This window comes from Pezoporus flaviventris, unplaced genomic scaffold, assembly GCF_033815535.1.
Source record: "Pezoporus flaviventris isolate CSIRO_AGI_PZ_B2104156 unplaced genomic scaffold, CSIRO_AGI_Pfla_v1 ptg000007l, whole genome shotgun sequence".
Classification (NCBI taxonomy): domain Eukaryota; kingdom Metazoa; phylum Chordata; class Aves; order Psittaciformes; family Psittacidae; genus Pezoporus; species Pezoporus flaviventris.
In genome coordinates, this window is record NW_026892555.1 from 78545239 (window position 1) to 78560903 (window position 15665).

The following is a 15665-nucleotide window of genomic DNA, read 5'->3' on the forward strand; positions in this document are numbered from 1 at the left end:
CTGGCCTTCACTGCTATCTAACTTTTGCCATTAGATCTTAACATGTCTCCTACGTGCCCAGTCAGATGCAGTCACCGAAAGGCTTGAGCTGCTGTCCCAGGTGAAGCGGATGGTTTTACCATGACTTTTCTTTCATTATTGCACTCAAAATGCCATATTTCTTTATGATCGTGTAGAGATTTTTGAAGGTACTTAGCACTGAGGTAAAGCTGTTCTAATAGTCCAATCTGAATGTTTTTGAAAATCCCACTGATGTAATATTTCTAGTCTTTTAGTGTTGGGATAGCTTTGTATATGTAAAAATATTTTACTTAAAAAGCAGAGATTTTTTGGATTATTTTTATAGAAGCCTAAATAAGTTCTTGTACTTCCATGTCCACTTTTCAAAGGAGTTCAGCACTATAATTTCTAGGAATGATACCCTGTGAACTGTATTCCAGGCTTCCCAAAATGAATATTGTCTATACTGCATATCAGATGCAGGTGATACTTTAGAGAAGGGCAGGTGGAATTGCTACATGATGGGAGAAAGAACAAACACTTCTTGTCAGAATGTCCTGCGTATATTATTATTCATGCCTTTCATGTAACACATGATCTCCCATATGAAAAAATAGCACAGTTCGAGTTTTCTGCATACTATGTAACTGCATCCTCAGTCCTTCATACGTGGCTGCATGCTTCTATATTTTTAACCAGGAGGATGAAGGATTAGTGAATTTAGCAGTCAGTAGCTCACCTAATCTGGAATGAATACTATGAGTGCAAACAAATTACACTTTGCTCCTTTGGAGAAAATTGACCATTATGCAGAATTAATTGACAGGGAAGCAGTGGATGCAGACAGCCAGACTCTAACGAGTCAGAGTCAATCGGGGGAAGCTGTTAAACTTTTCATAAGCCTTATAAATCTTACATGAGAATTTTAGTAAAACACGCTAGGTAATAAAGGAAATAAAATGTGCTGAAGTTCAGTCTTCAGCCCTTCCAAACTGCCAGTTCTGCCTGTCTACAGATTACTGTGCTTCCTCCCCCCCTCTCCTTTTAAAGGTTTTGTTCATTTGCTTATCAAACGGATCAGTCAGCTCAATTGTCTGCTCTGCATTTATCATTACCAGGTAAGTATCTTATCAAAAGCCCTTGTCATTTAGAAAATGCACTGTTTTTATTCAGTTTTAACATAATTTTTCCTGCCTCATTGAGCAGGCAGAACTGCAAGACAACCAAGCAGACAGAAAGCTTTGTCCTGTAGTTTAATTAAGTCTCAGTGGTTCAGACTATGAGCAGCAGTAGAAGGCACGTTGGACTTAACCCCCTCACTCCAGGCTTAGCAGTCAATATTGCTATTGTGGGAAAGCAGCAGAGCACATTCTCTACCAGCACCACAAATTACAGGCCCTGAATACTACTTCACCCTGATTTTGAAGATGTACATTTGCCCTCTGTACTGCTGTCCATGGTCTGTTCTTTCTACCTTCATCCTGCCCATAGCATGAAGGACCCAGCACCCACATTCAGAGAAGCACCTACGCATTGGAGGATGCATCTCACATTCGGTGAAAAGGAGAGCATCCTTCTTTGTTGGTTTTAGATGGGGAAAGAGCGTGCTGGGATGGACATCTGAGCGTGTATCAGTATCTCTATCAGTGGGCAGAGTACGAAAAGGGAGCAAATGAGACTGAGTGAACCTCTTCCAACCCTTAAGAAAGTTTAGAAGGGGAAAACAGACGTGATGACTCCATCAAATATTCAGTCTCAACAGAAGTTGAAACTTATTTTGCACCTGGGTTTACCTGAAATAAACACCATGGGATAAGACAGAAAAGTTTCTTGGGCCTCTCTTCCCGTGTCTGTCCCAAAGTGCTTTGTCTTCTGATAAAGCACTAGGGCAATAAGGAGCAAAGCTGCTATAAAGGAGTGCTGGCCTAGTGGTACAAATTCAACAGGAATAATCTTTGACTGCTTTGCTTTTACATCATGTAAATATTAGCTCTGTTGTATATCTTTTGGATACTAAAATCTGGATAGATTTTCCAGATTTTTCCCCAGAAAAAAATCTAAAGTAAAATGCTGATGCTGAGATAAAGAAAAAGCAAATAACAGCAACCATGGTGACTCCAGAGAAAACTGCAGAATGTAGTGGAGGATTTTGGCTTGCTTAGATCATCAGCTAGGACTCACTTTGATTATCAGATGGATCCACAAGAAGGAACAGTCAAGTCAGGAACTGGAGGATGATTTGTTGCTTTGAACCTGGTTTGGTGAACCAGTAAGAGATTATTCAGGAGAACTCTGACACTATAGGAGCTGCTGCATTTTCCTTTTTCATTTCTCTTCCTCAATCATCTATGTGTATAAAGGAACCCAGAATCTGCAGAGATCAATATAAGTAAGTATGGAGTCACCTTTTCAAAGGTTTTACAAATTTCATGAGGCAAAAGTTGTTGGAGAAGCACTTTTTTTCTCTCCCTTTCATGCTGATAATCTGACCTGAGCCCCATCTTTTGCCGCTAAAATTAGTTCTCTTACCTGAGCTGGAATTTTTGTGCTGTGTTTCCTCCACACTATTTTCAGATTTACTGCCTAGATTAATGTGTTGCTACAAATCTGTAGACATATTATTTGCATGAATGATGACAGCAGTCTTTTTAATCATTGTATTTTTGTTTGCACATACTGAAAATCAGCATTGCATTTATATTATCTTTGCTCCTTTTTCACATCCAGACATCTTAGATGATCCTGTGTCATAATTTGTCACACTCTGTTTCAGCTTAGAAAAGATGGAAGCTTCAGAATCAGTTTCAGAAGTTTCAGAAGTCGAAAGTGAATTGTGAAGGTGATCAAACCCCTTCTCAAGCAGGGCCACCTAAAGCCAGTTCCCCAGGACTGTGTCAAGATGGACTTTTTTATTATCTACAGAAGGAGACGCCTAGGCAATCTATGCCAGTGCTCAGTCACCCAGACAAAGTGTTTCCAGCTGTTCAATGGGAATCTCCTGTGTTTCAGTTTGTGTCTATTGCCTCTGGTCCTGTCAGTGATACACATCCCGATTTAATTAAAAATGCCAAGGAGCTTGATTTTACAACTAGGAAGATGATTTCAGGTTTGACTTTGTGTACCACGGTGCAGAATAACCAACTAACATGTTTTCCTGTAGGACATAAGTTTTTCTTAGATGTTGTTTTTTAAGTCCTGACTATCTGCAATTCTCTGAGTATGAAGCCCTGAGAGATTCACAGATTGAGGTGATATGGCTGCAGCCATTAAACCCCTGCTTTAATCTTACAATTGCTTTCTAGAATGCTTGAGAAATCCATTTGTGGAGAAATGAGGAATAAGAGCCCTTGATCAGAAATCAGGAAGGCTATTATTTGAGCTAGAGTAAAATTACACTGTGTGCCTCTGGGATGCGAACTAGCTTTGTAAAATCACATCACCAGGTGGTTCAAGTGCAGTGAAGTAAACCAGAACTATAATGGTCATATTGTTCCTTTCCCCTCAGTCTGGCTTCTTAGCCAGTCTTAATTAATCTAAAAGCTTTCCCTGCCAAGTTATTCTTTTCTGCCTTGGAGCTGAATGCACATTTCTTGATTTTCAGCATCCACTTCCCTTACAAACAGGTCATTCCCTGAAGGGCATAGTACACAAACTTCCTGGACCTATACCTCTGTTTTAGTTCCAAACTCCTGATAGACATTTTACAACATATGCCAACTGAAGATCACCTGCTGTTTTTCACAGGCTTCAGTAAGTTGATGAATTACTGACTGTAAATAAAGGTTACTGGTGTCTCTTGATTTTAAACATTGTTTTCAGTTGTTTCTTACTTGCTGGACATAGTAAACACTATTTCATTTTTGCAAGTGCTTCCAGGAGTTGATCTAGGAAAATTTATGCATGTCAAATGACTTTCCCCTAGAGCAGGCTTTCTGACTTTGCCAGGAAGTACTCACCTTTGCTCCATGTTCCTGCTAGTCCTATGAAAACCCACACAGATGCAAAAGTCAGTCTACATGTACTCCACAATGACAAATAAGGGTTTTTCAGCTCAAGTCTTTGTCTGGTTCCAGGAAACATGGTGCAACATCACAGAGGGCTAATGAGTGACAAGTACGTTTACCTGGCCCACCAAAGAATGGTGTGAGATCCCTTCAGCCTTAATTCTGTAGATTTAAGATTAAGGTTAAAACAAAACAGCACTTTTGTTGTTGTTGTTGTTGTTGTGCTTTTTTCTGTTATTTTGTACTGGCTACTTGTAGTAGCTCCAAGCTGATCACTGTAACGAAAGTACCACAGTTCTTGAATTAATACAACCAAGTCACTTGTCAGCTGAGCTGGGCTATTGGTCTGCTTGTGTGCACATAATTCATTGCAAATGTGAAATGAAAAATATTAATTTAAACTACCATGAAGGGGATTACCATAATAACTTGTTATACACATCTTGCTTCACAGTAAAGGTAAGGTAGAAAAATATGGTCAGTTGCTGTGACACTGCTGAAGAGCAAGAATTCATTAAGCTGCAAGAAAACAGTCCTTTTTGAAAGACAGTTTATACATAGAAGAGGAAGATTTTTCTGCCTGGTGTTTGAAGAGAAGTCACCTTTCTATTCAGTTCCTTAAAACCACCCAGTTGCTGAGAAGCAAGCCAGCTTATTCAAACCTAGAGCAGTACATGGGATCAGTAGGGGAAGAACTTACAGACAGAGGACAATAGAGTGGAGGGATGTAATTGCCTAAGGTCATGAAGATGAAGTCTAGCAGCCAGAGAAGAAAACAAACAGAAGAGTCAGAATGTCAGGGAAAAGTAAAAGGAGGAAGTAAGAGTTTGTTACCCTACATAATTTCCAGCATTGCTGGGAGGTAGGTACATGGGGATGTCATTGTGTATATGGTAACTGAGTGGTCACTGAGCCAAATGAGACTGGGAATTAGGGAGGCTGGTGAGGAAAGATGAGATGTGTCAGCCAAATGTACCCTTTGGAATTCAGGGAAAATGCTGGGATAGAAACTCACTTTTTATAGTTCTAGAAAGATCAAAGTAACTGGAACAAAGAGAAAAGAATACATCAAACCACTGAGATCAAAAAAGATGTCTGTCATCATCAGAAGAAAGGAAGGCAATAGAGCTGAACACTATGAAGCTAATGGGATGTGGTTGAGGAAGAAAAAGGCAGAAACCAGCTGTGTGCAAAAGAAAGGTGGACTGTGAAAGAGGGGACTGGTGTTAAACTACCAGAGCTTAGGATATGTAAGAAAACAGCGAGCTAGGAGGAGGACTGAAAGAGATAGGAAGGGATATGCAACAGGAACTGAGAAGTACTGGTGCAGGGATTTGAATGGGTTAGCCTGGATAGATTAGAACTTGGAACAGAGGTCTTGAAAGTAGTTGAGGAGACTGGGACTTCAGTAAAAGGCAAGGGATGGAGTAGAGCTAAAATTGCAAAAGAAATGGATAGGAAGTAACAGAGCAAGAATTGTGCAAAACTCACCAAAGCAGCTAAAAAGGAACCAACATTTCTGAGGCCCACCATCTGTGCAAAACCAACTGGCAAAACATCTTGTTACCCTCCAGTGTGATAACATACACAGAAAAATAGCTGTCACTTAATCTGCTATTAAATAAAGAGTCTTGAGGTGTGGAAGTAGATGTTCCAGTCCTTCTATGTATGACTGTAAATTTACAGTATAAGATATATTTTGATATCAAAAGATGGGACTTTTTTTTTCTGAAGAAAAAAACAGATTCATAAAGTGAATGCACAAAAAAAGTCAAGCACTTTCCTGTTACATATCTAACATTAATTAATCATGTCCGTGCTTTTACTTAAAGAGTTTAAGGATTCAGAAAGAAACCTATTATTTGTATTGTCTTAATTTTTACATGATAAATACGCATTGGGAATACAGAACCTATCTATGAAAGTTTCTGGATCACTGTGAACTAGTTCAGAAAACAAATAAGGATTTTTCTTTAGAAGCACATGCAAGGAACATAGTCTTGTCCTCATGATAGTGAGGGCATGATTGACCTGTGACTAGTACACATGACTTTTTTATTTCTTCCATATCATGGTTCCATGACACTGGACTTGGACAGTAAAATGCACAGCTTTCTTGCTTAGAGTGGTTCTTGTGATTCATAAGGCAAAACTTCTGAGTCAAGCAGGGAAGATCTGAAGGGCAGTGTTGTGACACAGAGTATGAAGCTCATTGTAATTGGAGTCGTATCTGGGATTCACATCAGGGACAATAATCCTTTCATGCTTTATACCAGAGGATCACCTACAAGAAAATCTTACAACTTCAAAGGTGTCAGTGCAAAGTTGTTGAACTTCACACACATTGTTAGATAAAGCTCACTATTCTAGAAGATCTTGCAGGTAACTCAGTCTTGCCATACATTTGCACTTCCTCGTAATTCAAACACACAGCTCTGTTTATAACATTCATGCTGTATGTACACATATAAAAGTGATTTTTAGGAAGTCCTAAAATTCCTTTTACCACAAATACAAGGATCTTTACTACAACCAATTGCATTTTTACAAATTACACACATTGTAATACCGGTGTTTGGTTGGCTTTTCTTTATTTCCTCACAGACACCTTGTAACCATCATAAACTAGGGAAGTCTGTGAAGAACATGAGATCATTGCTCTTTTCAGAAGTGCTTTGGGATGTTTAATGGCCACAAAGTACATAGGACTTCATCTTAACATTATGCTGAGCATTTCTTGCAGCATTATGGATAAAATGGGAATAGACAAAATAGCACTCCTGAGAGACATCAACTCCAGATTTAACACAGTTTGAAAATTAGGTGAACTGGGGTAATGTTCCAAAACAGCTTAGAAGCCAGTCACCCTTGCAGGTGCTGAATACCTGCGGCCCCTTTTCTCCTTGAGCTTAGTTTCCTGTTTCTTACTGAATGTGTTCTCTGTGCCCTTTCACTTCAAGTTCTCTAATAAATATATCTAACATAAATTCCATAAAATAAACCTTTTAAAATTCCTGACATGTCCAAAAGCTTGATTTCAGTAACAGGACAAAGAAAAAAATAAGATAATCCTCACCATTTTCAGCAGCTTCCAGAAAAATATTTTCTAAAAACCAGCTGAATCCAGTCTTCATTTTAGCTGTTATCTCCCCCTTCCTGATGTGACTAGCATAACAGAGCTAAAGTTTTTGTCTGATAACATGGATTCGGTTGCTGTGAGTAGTGATGCTTCCATTCATATGAAGTGTTCTAGCCTGCTTTGTTCTCAAAAGTTTTGCCTGCTGTTCCATACAGTGCAGATTTTATCCCAGTATCTATTATTTGGCAGATTGTTGATTTTATTGTTGTTGTAATGGACATCTTAATGTCCAAACTGCTCTAGGAAAACATTTCAGAAAAAACGAATGAATCTGTAGAGAAACTGTGCCATCCAGCAAATTGTATGGGCTGTTGCCTCCAAAGAACATTACTTGCTTTTCTATGTTTGTTTGGAGGGCATATTTACTCAGATGCTCAGACTTCTTCTTTGAAGCATAATGAAATTGATAGAGCATTCTTTGCATCTATGAGACAATCTAGATTTTAAACAAACAGCTGAAAGCATCACTTGTTAAGATACATTAAGGAGTTGTAATCACATGCAACTCTTTCAAACTAATTTATGCTTTCCTAACCTCTAGTCATGCACTCTTTTTTTTTTTTTTCCAGTTTAAGTATATAAAACTTATGAAATATCGAACAATAATACATTAGTAGCTAACAATTGCATATAATTTGTTTTTCTGCCTGGACTAGTCAGCATTTGGACACAGGTAGGTTCTTACAGAGAATAAAAGTATCATCAGATTGTTGATAAATTAGTAAGAACCTTATAACTGAATTCAGAGAGCTGGAAATCAAGCTGAATACAGAGAATTAAATATATCGTCAGGTAAACAAGCGCTGAGGAAGAGATTTCAGGACTGAAACATATAAAGTGATACAAGTAAGTGATCTAAGAAAGCTGGAAGAGACAGCTGTATGGGGAGGTTTCCAACTTAATCTTCTCAGTAGGTCAATTGGCTTACTGGAGCACATCCCTGTCCTTAAAGCAACTTATCTTCCTCCCAAGTCCACTGAATTCAGTGTGTGGCTTACTTGTGAGTAGAAACAGGTCCCTCTGAGAAATTCATAATACTGGGACATATCTCATGTGTTTCCCTGGGCAGGAACCAGATGAATTGGTTTATTAGAAGTGAGCCTGGGAGCACTGTTGATGTAAGGGGTCAGCAAGTAGATCAGTGAGACAAAACGGTAAGGGTATTTTATAAATAGATGGTCATTTAGACACCAAAGTACTGGTTTCATGGTTAAAAAAGATAGACATGAACACTTTAAAGTGGCTTATACTACTTATACTACTATAGTAAGTGCAGTCTGTGAAGAAACCATCATGAGACAATTTTTCTTGTGTAGTTGCAAATACAGGATCAGTAACCAGAGCCCTTGAGTCTCCTAGGAGAATTTGTGAAATAAAATAAAAAAAAACAACACTGAGGAGTGGTTATGCATTCAAATGATTCTGCTGTCATATGAAAAACTGCTCAACAATGTGATTAAAGGCTTGCTATCTGCTTGCAAGAAAATGTGGTTTTCAACAGAATATTGACTTCAGGAGGGCTATTTTCATAGGCTGCCACCAAGGAAAAGGTTTTCACGTCAATCTTTGTTAGCGAAGGTTTTGATCCTTTGTCAGGGAAAGAATGTGTCACAAATTCATGAACAAATATATTTTGGTATTAGAAATGAATGAAGAATGTACTGAAAAACAAGTAGTGAATGAAACATTAGTTATAGTTTTAAGCAAGAACTAACAGTGAATTGACAAAGCAGGAAATAAACAGTCACTGCTATATGTTAATTTTTTAAGTATTATTACAACATATCATCTAGCATGTTTATTTTGAGAATATAAGTACTGAGTCAAAATGCACATAATTAATAAACATGGATTAAAAAGTCCAATTGAATTACTAGTCAAAAATGCATGAATGTGTATGCACCTGGTAGACAGTAGCTGCATTTTTGTGTTCTGTCATGGTCCCATTTGATAAACAGTAATATTTAAAGACTGATGACTTCCTTTATGTCTACAATAATTTTCATGAAAGTCTGGGATAAAAATACTTTCTGAAGTCAGGTAGGTCCAACATGAGCTGGTACTGGAAGTGTGTGTAATGATTGCCTACATCTTAGACTGTGTCCACACAGGAGCTTCCTATTGGTACATGGGTAAGGTTCCCTTTGTAGTTTCTAATGTGACTGGAAATACATTTTTTATAACAGTTCCCCTCTCCCTTTTATTTCAGGAAAATAAGCTATACCAGTAACTAAGGGGTTTACTTGTGCTGAAGTCAGCTGAACACAATGATGCTGGTCAGCAATCACATCCTCACAGCTGTAGCCAAGACAGATGTAGCATTTATTTATCAAAAAATTGGTTCTTTGCCGTATGTAGACAGGAAGTGGTTCTTATGAAAGCGACAGTGCTCACTGTCACCCATTGAGATATAACACAGACATAACATGTGTAACTTCCTTTTTCAGTATTGCACTTCAAAGACACTTTTGTGGAAGCCCCAGACACCAGGTAAAACAATGTCTTTACTTCCTTAGTCTAAGCACTCCATCTCTGAAGTCCTGTCAGTGCATAGTAACTTATATGATCTGTATGATAAGAAACTTCATGTATTTTTCCAGATAACCCACCCAAACAAGAATCTCTTTTCAGTATTTTTCAGACCATCAGTTAGCTGTCACAGTGACAGACTTGGAACATTTTATACCTTCTTACTCGGCTCTGAGCCACCAAGTCTCACTGTCAGCTTCACTTTGGGTTCTCTGAGAGTTACTGAAGGAGGAAAAGCTTTCTTACCTAACTGAGCTGCTGCCAGCATCAAGGTCTTGTGCTGTCACTGCACCTATAATGGTCCCCACAGGTGTATCCTCATAAACCTCCATTGTGTACATAGGCTTGCTGAAAACTGGAGGTTCATCCATGTCCAATACATTTATCTTCACAGTGGCAGTATCTTTGAATGGACCCACTGAGTGAAATCGATGGTCAAGATGGAGATTGGAGGCCTCAACTTTAAAAGTATAAGCCTTTTTTGTTTCAAAGTCTAATGGCTGTAGAAAGAATAAAAGCAAAACATCATATTTGACTAAAAATTAAACATTGCAAAATCACTTTGGTAGGATTAATCTGACACAACTTAAGATGCTTTCAGTGTAAACTTCAACTCCTTACCTAATTATCTAAACTTGTTCATCTCATGCTAAGGTGATTTCTGAAATAGGCTAGATGAATCATACTCAGGAAATGACAGTTTCTGCACATCAAAAAGAAATCAGGATGACTGACATAGATGTAAACAGTTCCATTGTAGATGTCTGAAGTTAACTAAGTGAGAGTCATCTTTTGCGAATGAGCTGTTGTGCCAGTTAGCCAGATATTTGCATTCGCAACTCCCAAGCACAGGCAATCAACTGTCTCTAGATGATCCAGTTCCTCAAAATAGAAGACTTCCATTTTTTTTAGCAGGGAAAGCTTTTAGAAGGTCATGACAGTGATGAAAACTAGCCTGAATAAAAACTCTGGTACATACCAGTGGGTCAAGCCAACCCTCAGGTATGGCTTGGAACTTCAAACTTGATCTGAAACAAGTATTTCCTGTAAAATGTCTATCTTATCAGTGAACTGCTATTCACACCATATAGTGGAGCTGCATGTACTTTAAAAATGCAGACTTTTACCCTGCCTTGTGATCCTAAGTGTAATTCATAAGGTCTTCAAGGTAGCATAGCACCTTTTGTATACCCATCTTGGTTTTTGATGTATATGCATCCTGCAATCGGATTGTTTTTCTGCAGGTTTCTGTCACTGTACATCAATTTAGTGCCTTTGGTTTTAGAAAGGTAATCATATCAAAAACCTTAATGCAGTCTTATTTAGTTGAAAAGACACTGAAGCTTTAATTTTAGTTAAAGGCCTTAGCTGCGTCGGCTTTCATGCTTTTAACGTTACTGAGTCTTTTCCTGATGTTTGGATAACAGTGGCACCTAGTGGTTTCTTCCTATAATAACTCTCAAGCTGGAAATTTTCTAACGGGAAAGGGTATGCTATCTGGAAAAAAGAGCAGGATCACAAGTGTATGAGCAAGGATATTTCAGCATCTGACTTCCCCCCACAGCCATCATTACCACAGTCTTTCCAGTCACTTGTCACAGCCAGGATAGATTTGAATTCTGCCATTTTCTGTCCTTATCACAACAGGACATAATTGGCCAGATGACTACCTGGCATAAACTAAAGTAACTCCATTAAAATCAATCAAGTTTCCTTGACTTACATTAGCTGAACAGATAGCATAATGATTTTAAATCCTTATGAAAGTCTTTATAATTTTAACAGACTAGATGGTCAGTCTTTTTTGAGCTAGGAATTTAAAATTAGCCACCTAAATCTATACGCCATTAAAATAAAAAAGCTTGAAAGTCAAGTGATTCTAACCAATCCACTATCACGTACAAACACCCTCCTACAGACAAAATTCCCAGTAAAAATCAGTATGACTTGCACCTTCATGGCTGGACTGACAGAAAGAATTAAAAACTAATGATGAGAAGAAACAGACAAAATTAAATGTGGAAGAACTTATGGCCCAGTGGTTAAACTCTAAGCTGTTGGCATCACTACAGATGGACATAATGCTTTGGTATCCAAATTGTTGACACGTTGTCTTCAGTTTCTATACTCCTCATGTTCACTGTTATACTTTGCCAAAAGCATCTTCCTCAGACAAACAAACAAACACAACCCAACATACAAACCATGCCACAAACTCTTCTCCAGCTAATTATATAAATTGTTAATATATTTTCAAGACTTATAGTAACAGGAAAAAACCTAGAGTTTGAAGAACCAGTCTGGAGTGGAAAAAAATGTAAGTATGAGGGGCTAAGCTAGACATAAATGGTTAATACAGAGAAAGCAAGAAATCTAAGCTCTCAATTAGGTAGTTATTCTGATGACTTGTATGTATCTTTCATACCCCAAAATTGTATTTAAACTGTTCACATTGGCTCCTGTGCTACAGAAGTATATTTGCAGATAGATGTACTAAAGGGAAGAGTCACAACCCATGCATTCCTTGAAGGCTGTTTTTCACTGAGTTACTTTCCAAGGCAGGAGTACCAGATCACAGTCCTTGGCCAGTGCCCAGTCGCAACTTTCAGGATACAAGGGGAACAGAGTGCTTGTTTGGAGATGGACAGCAAGGCATAAAACTTCAGTCAATTTTGTGTATTGGTGTGTTCAGGCTAGCATATTTTACTGCACAGCTACCCAGAAGATGGATTAAGTGGCTGCATCACTTCACACACACACCCCCCCACCCCGCCCAGCATTATGGGCAACACTATGGTACATTTTTGAAAAGACAGTTTGACCTCAAGGAAGGAAATAATTTTTCCACTGTAATATCAGAGAAACCAGTTCTTTCTCTCTGCCTTTCTATGGGTCCGATAAGAAATATAGTTAGAGGTTAAACAATGTGTGGACAGTGCAAAGCACAGATGGCACTTAGCATTTGAAGAGACATGCAGAAAGTGCTGAGCCATCATCAGAGAAAGAAATCAGAGACAGACTCCCACAAAATGGTTAGAGTTAATGATCTTAAAGGTCTTTTCCAACCTAGCTGCTTCTGTGATTCTACGATTCTGTGAGAATAGCAGCATTTAGCCTTATAGCATATGAGAGGCTAAACTACAACTGAAAGGTCTGTGGAAAGATGGGAAATGTTGCAAGCAGTAAACCTAGGACTTAATTTCAAAAAGAAAAATATTTTGTACAACATATATAATGAAGCAAAAGGGTATGGTTTTGATGTATTGTGTTTATGGGCAGCCCAAGCTACAATATTCTAACTAGTTCTGGTCTTTGCAGTTTTAAACTGTTGAGCCATACGAATAGCTATCGATAGTGCTAAATTTTTGCATTTTTCTGATATGCCTGAAAACAGAAGAACTGAAAGTATGCCTAGCTCTTAGGCAAAACTTTTTTGATTTTTAGTTTTCAAGAGGTTAAAATAGCATTTCTTTGTATGTCTTTTTTTAGCAGACACCACTAAACTCTGTGAAGGAAATGAGTGATCCATACAATTTTTTTAGCTGCTTTTTTTTTCTTTTAAGACATATTTTGCTGTTACATAATGCATGTCTGACAGTGCTCAGTCATAATTTCATTTAAAATTTGGAGAGCTGGTAAGATAGCAGAATGTTTGGATTTTACAGAAAAAAAATATTGAAACCTGTTTCATTTAATCAGATTTTTAATGGAATGTCTTTTTAAAATAAATAAACAATGGAAATAAATATTTATTTCTTCTATAAAAATAATAATATTCATAAAACTAATTTTGAATAAAGTTGTTTTTTTAGTTTACAAAAGCTACAAGTTTTTCCATGTAAACAGCATTTTTGCTAATATTAAGGCAATCCTTATTAACTGTGAACTATTCAACAATTAGAGGAGTATTTCTAATTGATATTCTAAGTACTAGTGACAGAATAGATGTATTTTGCTCACTTACTGGTTCTTATCTGGCTTTCCCTGTGTTACGGTTACAAGCTGCTCTATATAGTTGCACAGTAAAGCACTATCAGCATATGTACAGCTATGTGCAGCAAAGGCATTCTACAAATCCCAAAATCGAATAACACATAATAACAAATCACTTTATCTTGCAACTCTGAAAGTATCTTGAATAGACATATTTATGGCTAGGAAAGCACATAAACAGCTCTCTGTTAGATATAATTGTATTTTGAAATACTACTGTTTCCCATATTTAAGATAGAAGCTAAGAAATGTTATTATATAGATGTATCTATCTAAATGAGATATCAGATGGATGGATGGATAGATAGATGATAGATAGATAGATAGATAGATAGATAGATAGATAGATAGATAGATAGATAGATAGATAGATGTAAAGCAGGGCAGAAGAGAGGCAAATAAAGAACTGGGGAAAAAAAATGGGCTGAAAGATACAATGAATTCAGCCATCCTGTCAGTTTGTTCTGCTTCACAAACAGTTAGAACAAGAAACTCCAGAAATTTCTGCTATTTATCCACACCAAAGAGATAGAACAGTATTGTTTGTGATACAGGTTTTCAGGATCCACACCTACAATGATGGAAAAGCCGTATTTGGGAATGAGATTGTAAGCCCCACTGCATAAGGATAGTTATGGATAGTAGCACTAGGTTGAGATGAAGCACATATTAACTTAATCTTTTCTTCACATTAGTGCTGTGCTGTTGTAGGTCAACTCTGCATCATACATGCCTGTCTCAAAACCTGGCAAGAGTTTCCCCTTGAAGATGAGTTGAGTGATTGTATATTTTGTGAAATATTGCCATAAGACTGTTTGCTGTGCATGACGTTTCAGTAAATACACTTCTGCACTGGATTTTAAATAGCACAAGGAAATAATTGGCATTGTAGAGCAGGCTGATTTATTAAAACAAGCTCCAAACCAACCAGGAGCATTCATTAGTTAAAGGTGAGAATGGACAGTAAAAACCAAAATTTATAGGCCAAGTCTACACTGAGTTCTGTAATTTGACCAAATCTGGTGAGTGTTTCAAGACTTGATGGGAAGTAGGCAAAATATACTTATGTTCTGTATCCGGAAGAGAGAAGAAGCTGACCAATGTCAGGATTCATACTCTCAAGCATCTCACCTCTTTCTGCAGGTACCTTTCACTGTTCCAGGAAAAAACAAACCCAACAGCTGTATCTGAAACTGTAGAGACGAAAGATACTCTCTTCTTCACTCTTCCTGTCATTCTCCTCTGTGGCTACCATGGTGGTCTTTAGGATTGCACCCGCACCCAGGTCACTACTTGATGCCTGTGCTGAAAGGCCTCATATAGCTTGCTCTTCTTCCTCAAAATGTAAGACCACAATTCCCACTTACATAAACTCCTGAGTTAGTTATGATTATATGCAGACAGTGCCTGTGCACACACCTGCAGAGGGTATTCCCTACCTCTGGAGAAAGAAGTGATGGGGTGAGCAGCCTGTTCAGCCTTGCTAATAAAGCAAGTAGTAGCCATAATGCAATTCTGGATAAGGCAGAGTCATGAATCTGCCTTACGCTCACTGTTGTGGTGTACAGATGCTGTCAGACTGCTCTTACATTATAGCAGTGAGCTACACATATAGCAGGCATGAGCAAGACACCTCAGTTTAGTCTGTAGTCAAACTCCTACATGCTGACTCCAATGAAAAGCTTTTTAAAAGTGTCCCCTGAAGTTATAAGAAAATACCTCCCTGCAGCTACTGGATCTGTTCATCATTCCCCCAGTTTCTGTTATTATATCATCACTAAAGTTATTGTTTCTCATCATGCAGTGTCCTCCATGACATCCTGTAATTTGGTGGATACAGCTTTGTCACCTGTGTGACATGTGTACCAAAAACCAAGATCATAGAATCAGAGAATCATAGAATAGCTAGGGTTGGAAAGGACCCTAAGATCATCTAGTTCCAACCTCCCTGCCATGGGCAGGGACATGTCCCACTAAACCATATCACCCAGGGCTCCGTC

The 15665-nt window shown here is 38.0% G+C and overlaps 1 protein-coding gene across 4 annotated transcripts in view; it reads right to left on the reverse strand.

Moving 5' to 3' along the window:
- The window catches only part of CDH12 (cadherin 12), a 540002-nt gene that overhangs the window by 27484 nt on the left and 496853 nt on the right, over window positions 1-15665 (reverse strand). For all 4 annotated transcript variants that reach the window (XM_061449266.1, XM_061449262.1, XM_061449263.1 and 1 more), the window contains exon 8: window positions 9919-10172. In XM_061449266.1, coding sequence (XP_061305250.1) covers window positions 9919-10172 — 254 coding nt within the window. The remainder of the gene's footprint in view (window positions 1-9918; window positions 10173-15665) is intronic.